A 7140-nucleotide genomic window follows, 5' to 3' on the forward strand; every position below is an offset into this window, starting at 1 on the left:
GAAAGACCTCGGTGAAGCCAGCTATATCTTAGGGACCAAACTCATTAGGGATCGCCAAAGACAGATGTTGGGTTTGTCACAGTCAACCTATATAGATAAAGTTTTGGCTAGATTTAGTATGAAGAACTCCAAGAGAGGAAGTGTTCCTTTCTGACATGGAGTCAGTCTTTCCAAATCTCAATGTCATAAGACTCAGTCGAACATTGAAAAGATGAAGAGGATTCCCTATGCCTTAACAGTAGGGAGTCTTATGTATGCTATATTGTGTACGAGGCCAAACATTTGCTATGTAGTAGGTATTGTGAGTCATACTAGTCTAATCCCGAACGAGAGCATTTGACTGTTGTGAAGAATATCCTTAAGTACTTGAGAAGGACTAATAATTACTTTTTGGTTTATAAATGTAATCAATTTTCAGTTCTTGGATACACAATTTCAGATTTCCAAACTAACAAAGATGATTGAAAATCCACGTCTGGGATGGTATATCTAATGAGAGATGGTGTCATTGTTTGAAGGACTACAAAACAGAAATCTACAGTCAATTCTACTACCGAAGTGGAATACCTTCCAGCCTGTGATGCGGAAAAAGAAGGTGTTTGGCTTAGGAAGTTTCTATCAGACTTAGAGGTAATCCTTGAGTTTGTCAAAATCTCTGTCAAAATCCCTATTTCATTGTTATGGGGACAATAGAGGGGCAATTTCTCAAGCGAAAGAACCTAGGGCTCATCAAAGGAACACAAATATCCAACAGAAGTATCACCTCAACAAAGAGATTATCCAGCAAAGCGACGTGAGTATCTCCAAAGGTGGCACTACTGAAAATGTGTTTGATGCTATGACAAAGGGTTTGTCTCTTGGAGTGTTTGAAAAACATATAGAGTGCGTGATTTTAAAATGTATGAGAAATTGGCTTTGATGTACAAATGGGAGATTATTGGATTTATGTGTCCATCAAACTGGTTTTTACCTTAAATTGAACCATTCATTTGTTTTGGTTTTATTTTATCACATGTGATATAAACTTTTTGAGCATTATGTGTCTCTAAGTTTACACTTTAAATGGCAGTCATGACTAGGATTTGGGCTGGGCACCCTCATTATATGGTCATCGCATTGGGTTCACCTAGACATGTTGATGTTAAGGTACAAATGCGAGTACACATATGAATGTGTATTGGCAAAGAATATTTTTTTGTCGATTCCCTCATATGTTACTGTTAGATATAGGTTTGGGATAGACATGTCACCAAGACCCAATACCTGAGAGGATCTTATCACTACAAAATGAACACGTACTTTGGTTCATAAATGACTGAGGTTCTATGAACCAAAGCCAATATGCTAGGAACATGTAAACATTTTGTGAGTGAAAGAATCATTCAACATGGTCTCCATTGCCCGATTGGGGAACATCAAGAGAGAGATTATCTGTGGATGGTCGGATCAGAATCTAGATCCAATAACATTTTAGAAATGGTTTGAAAACATATATTTTCATATAAAATGATACTTATATGTATATTTTAAATAAAAAATTTAATCGATTTTGTGGAACTGATCATGTACACAAATACTCTAGTAAGGATATGTACTATAGAATGGAGTTTATGGCAGTTTTTAAATACATACCCTAGATTCCATAATGACGATGTTGATTAGTGGAGGGTCGGTCATAATAAAGTGTTATTATGTGAGGGTATTTTTGAGATTTACTAATTAAATAATTAATTGATTTAATTTAATGGATATGGTGCAATCAAGCCAATCATTTAATTATCCATAGTACCTAAATATTTAGTTATTTACTTTCCCTTTAAGATTTTGCTTCTTCACCAATTAGAAGCTCACTAGGATTGGACAGGTTCAAGTCAATCAGAGAGTCACTGACTCTCACAAGGAGTGGGGACCGAATTAGGTCCCACTCATATAAAAAAGGTGGGCCAAAGGGGGGAGAGTCGTGCGTCCAAGCTTGCTCCCCCCTTGGCACACACAAACTCTCTCTCTCTTCTTCTTCTTCTTCTTGCTCTCTTGCTTTTGAGAGTTAGGGTTTTGTGAAACCTTGTTGAAATTTAAAGTTTTGAAGAGATATCGTATTGGCTTGGAGAACCTTGGCTGCACCAAGAAGATTCAAGATTGTCTTGTCTGGTTCACTTGTTGGATGAAGAGCCATTATCTGGAGGAGGAGCAACACTTGAGGCTCTTCAGGTTAGCGAACCTTATTGCTTTATTATCATACATTGAGGTTTTAATTTATTTGAAATCCGAATCGACATTTCCACTGCGCATTGGGGTATGGGATTGTTTCCTTTCTTCATTAGATGAAAGAAAGAGATTGGTTTGGTAATTCTTATCGAACCAGAATTTTAATTATTGATCCCAGAGAACCAACAATCTCTGTAATCGTGTTGCTCCAAATCGCTTATGTGAAGGGTTGGGATATGGAAAAGAGCTAGGGTTTCAAGGAGACTCTCCCTTGCAAATGGAGGGGGGGGGGGGGGAGTGGAGAGAGGGAGAGGGGATTTTAGGGGAAATTTTAGTATTGGAGCTTTCATTAGATATCTACCATCACCCCTTTTCTACAAATACATGCCAGTTCTATACAACATATAAAAATGGACAAAGTTTTCCTCCAGCCATAAAGGACAGTTCACTCACCATCCTAGGGTTCACAAACCCCTTGTAGAGTTTTAGTATGTTTCAAAATACCCTCCTGATACTTCCCACTCTTTCCCACCCCTCAGTAAATGAGATCCCATTCACTGTGGGAGTGGAGGGAAACTCGGTCCTATAATACAAAAAGTATTTCCCTTTTTGCAAAATTCGTAAAATGTCATCCTATTAAGGAATTTTAGCAATGAAAGGCTCGGTTTTTTCCATATAAAGTTTTACATTATGACATTCAATTAAGGGATTTCTTATTAACATCCTTTTAGGTGTCCAAAATTGGTAATTTTATTTTTTTACCCTTTTGGTATAATATAGATTTTTTTTCAACGATGGTAAATATTATCCCTTTAATATATGTCATTTTCAAATTATTATTGAAAATTTTTTTATACCCATAACTTAAAGAACTTTTAGGAATGAGACAAATGACAACTAGAAGAAACTGTCATATTCTAAATACACCTATATAGGTGTCATTTGGAAAGTACCTTCAATTTATATGGAAAAATTTTACAAATTTTGTGTGAGAAAAGTTTTTAATGTTTGTTTGTAGGAGATAAATATGATGAAAAATATCATTCTAAGATTTTTCAAATATAATTTGTCATTTATTTAACAAGATAAAATTATCTAAGATAGTTACATAAAATGTCATTATAACCAAATTTGAATTATGCATTCATTACCATATGGTTATGAGAACCATGTGTGAACATGCCACACGACTACACGAGACCTAAAGATACATAGACCATATGTGATCCATCCAAGGCAAAAAAGAATCCTCTCAACATATTAAAAAATTGATGAGGAAAGATTATATTGTCAAAATGTGTCTGAAAAACAATTTATAGTGGAAAATTAAATAAGACAATATTATTTTTTAATATTTTACTTTGAAACTAAATGAGCTAAACAAAAATCTTGGGAAATGCTTATTTGGAACAGTCTTGGGAACCTTATTCTAGGGGATGTAAAAATCCGACCCCAACTGTTGTTGGTCTAATAGAAATCAACCTAAAACTGGATTGAACTGAAATCAAACCCTTATCGGGTGGTTTCCATTTGGAGTTTGGAGATTGGTCAAAAATGAAATCAATCAGACAGATCAAAATTGGAATTAAACCAATAAAAACATTAGGAAATCGATAAAAAAAAATGAAACAAATATTTGTATACAAGACCGAAATCGATATCAGATTGATAATAACATATGATCTAAGAAAACAGATAAAAACCTAAATTGCACCCGATTGAAATCAAACTTCAACTTAACGATTTGGTTTCAATTTGACTTTAGATCCCGTTCGATAATACTCTAAGAAATGTGTTTTTGCATTTTTCTGTTCTAAGAAACGGAAAAACACCCTAAAAAGTGTTTGATAGACATGTTGTGTTTTTATTGTTTCTTGAAACAAAAATTAAAATTTATGGGCCAGAAAACAAATATTGAAAAAACAAGTATGACTTGTTTTTTGGTTCTTTGAAACAAGTTTGAAGGAAATTGTGCCCGATAAAATAAAAGGGGGGAAGGGGGGGGGGGGGGGGGAGGGCCATTCTAGTTTGATCAACTCTCCTACCGCCTGCAACTTGCTAGTCTTCAATTTAGGGTTGTTCAATTGTAACTCACTGGTCTTCGTTGGTCTGCAACTTGCTGGTCTTCTTTTCACTGCAACTCACCAGTCTCCTACCGCTAGCGCCATTGACTCTCGTACCGCCTGCAACTCGTCGGTCTTATTTTCACTACAAAATTCCTAAAATCCCTAATCTCTTTGCTACTAAAAACTTTACAAACAAATTATAGGCAAAAGACCATGCCCAGTAGAGACATTTTTTGTGAGTGATGTAAGCTCTTTCTCCACCATTTATATCTTAATGCCGAAAATAATCCCAAGAGAAAGACCGGCAATACTAAAAACCCAACTTGAGATCTGAAAATTAAAAGGCATTTCTTGGGCAGATTGTTATTTCTCACTTGTTTGACAACATGTTCAGTGATCGAGGAAGGAAATTAGACTCCAAATGTTGTTACGACTTTCTTCTCTTTCTCCTCATGTTGGTTTCTGTATCTCCTGAAATTTTGGGGCTCAATTTTCTCTTCAACTCCTTCAATGCTACCAACCTAACACTCATTGGTGATGCCGAATGGATAACTCGTCTTTCATCAAATTAACCAATGCTTCCACTTAGAATTCCATTGAACGAGCTTTCTACTTTTCTCCAATCACCATTAACACAACTTCTTCCTTGTTATTGCAATTGTGTTTTGGAACCATTTCCGAAACAGATTTACCAAACACCTCAAAAACTGTTTCTCAGCACAGAAACGGAAAGAGTTGTTTCTGCTGATTGTCAGCACAACTGAACGAACCGACCGATCGCCACCCTTTATTCCTTCCCGAAAGAACGTCAGCGCAGGCTGGGAGAGAAGCGGAAAGAGATCCACCAAGGCAGTGCAAGCGGGGAGAGAAGCGCAAAAAGAGAACCACCAAGGCAGCGTTTCCATGACTGTCGATGGAGGTACCTTCGAAACCCTGGTTCCTTCGCAGTTCATTTCCTTATCCATCCCAAACCCTCTCCATCGACCCAACTCCACTCCTATTCCCTATGGCGCCTTCTTGCGAATCGCCGTCCTCGATTCCCCTGTACAAATCGCCGGGGAGTCGCCTGGAATCGCCGCAATGTTAGTCCCTGTAAATCGTGAATACGATTGGATCTTCTCCACCGAAGCTGGTCACCTCCAACTCCTCTTAAACTCTCCAGGAATCTCTCGCTTAATTCTCGTCGGAAATCTCCCTCAAAGCAGCGACAACTATTACAATCGCTGCAGATTGTTAAACAATACAACAGCTTATCAGGCGGAGTTCGAGGAGACTCTAACACTTTCCCTCCTCGGCTTGTTGCCCAAAGTATGTTTCAAGAACGGGTTACCCCAAATACCGTTTCTAGTCTACGAAGATAACGTGATTCGTAGCTTTGTAGTTGCGAAATGTTTTGGTTCTTGTGTTGGCGAAATGTTGGTTGAAGACATTGAGATTGAAATCCACGATGAAGTGGGCGATGCACTAAAACGGGAGTTTCGGAGAAGGTTGCGTTTTAAACGAATGCCCAATTTTGTTCAGACGGAGATACGGATTTCTCCTGGTATAAGTGCCGATTCTGGAAATCTAGAGCTTGGAGGAGAAGTAAGTTTTTGGCCCGAAATGGGTGTTTTGGTACATCCCTACCTTCCTCCTATGGTGGCTAGCCTTTCATTGATTGCTACCCATGTCGAACAGAGGCTTGAGTCAGGGTCTAGACCACGGGTTCTCTGTGTTGGAGTTGGGGGTGGGGCACTGCTGACCTTTTTGGCAAGCCATTTTGGGTTTGAAGTCATGGGAGTGGAGGCGGATGAAACGGTACTGAGAGTTGCAAGGAAATACTTTGGCTTAAAAGAAGGGGAGTTTCTCCGGGTTTGTGTTGGGGATGGGATAGAAGTCATAGAGAAATTCTCCCGCCAAGATATTAATCAGAATTCGGGTTCTGCTTCTGGGCCTGTTGAAACTGATGGCTGCTTGGATATTTTCGGTGGATGTTATGATAGGATGGATTTGATAATGGTTGATTTGGATTCTGGTGATGTTAGCAACGGCATAAGTGCACCACCTTTCGAGTTTTTACAGAATTCTGTCCTTGTTGCTGCCAAGTTGGCTCTTCACAAGCTTGGTATTCTTGTGATAAATGTTATTCCTCCAAGCAGGTCTTTCTATGACTATGTGATTCTTCAGTTTCGGGAAGTATTTTCAGAGCTTTATGAAATTGATGTGGGCAATGGAGAGAATTACGTTCTTATTGTCACTGTTTCTTCAATCGGTTCTGTTTTCAATGGCGGTGGAAATTACATTCTGGAGAAGTTGAAGTTGATACTTGCAATGTCATACTTGGATTCTATAAGAAAAATTTGAAGCACTATTGATTAATAGGAGTTTATGGATTCTCTTCAGAGGAAAAGGTTACATGAGCCAGAGCTGGTGTTGCCTAACAGGTGGAAATCAGCTGACTCATACTCTGAAGGATGGCTTTCTAGTCTTCTTAAAACATGAAAGACAATTAGAAGGGTCAGGTAAGTAGTTTTGTTAATGCAGTTGCATTAGACTGTGATACCGTATGGAAGCGAAGGCACAAGTTTGGGAAGCACACAAGGTGCTGGTGGCAGTCCAATGGATTGAAATTGAATATTATGTAGTTGTATCATAAGTTGGACCTTTAGCTTTTTGGGTTTCATTGTAACCGACCCAATTTATTATCCTGGAGGGGGTAAAGTTAGTATACGAGATTATTTCTTAAGTTTTTGAGTTAGATTGTGATGCTTAATAGTTTTTAAGAATTTTATTTTGAGTCTATTTACCCTAAGTCTGTATAGGAGAGTGATTAGGATTACTTTTATGATTCAATTTAGGAATTTTAGTAGGTTTTATGTATATAATACAC

At 37.9% G+C, this 7140-nt stretch overlaps 1 protein-coding gene across 1 annotated transcript; it reads left to right on the forward strand.

Moving 5' to 3' along the window:
• The first annotated feature begins 5135 nt into the window (after positions 1 to 5135).
• On the forward strand, positions 5136 to 6621 carry LOC122641568 (eEF1A lysine and N-terminal methyltransferase). Its single transcript, XM_043834845.1, has one exon. It carries the CDS (start codon positions 5175 to 5177, stop codon positions 6612 to 6614), a length of 1440 nt encoding a protein of 479 aa, XP_043690780.1. The 5' UTR covers positions 5136 to 5174; the 3' UTR covers positions 6615 to 6621.
• Positions 6622 to 7140: the final 519 nt, after the last annotated feature.

The sequence above is a fragment of the Telopea speciosissima genome, chromosome 10 (genome assembly GCF_018873765.1).
Source record: "Telopea speciosissima isolate NSW1024214 ecotype Mountain lineage chromosome 10, Tspe_v1, whole genome shotgun sequence".
Classification (NCBI taxonomy): domain Eukaryota; kingdom Viridiplantae; phylum Streptophyta; class Magnoliopsida; order Proteales; family Proteaceae; genus Telopea; species Telopea speciosissima.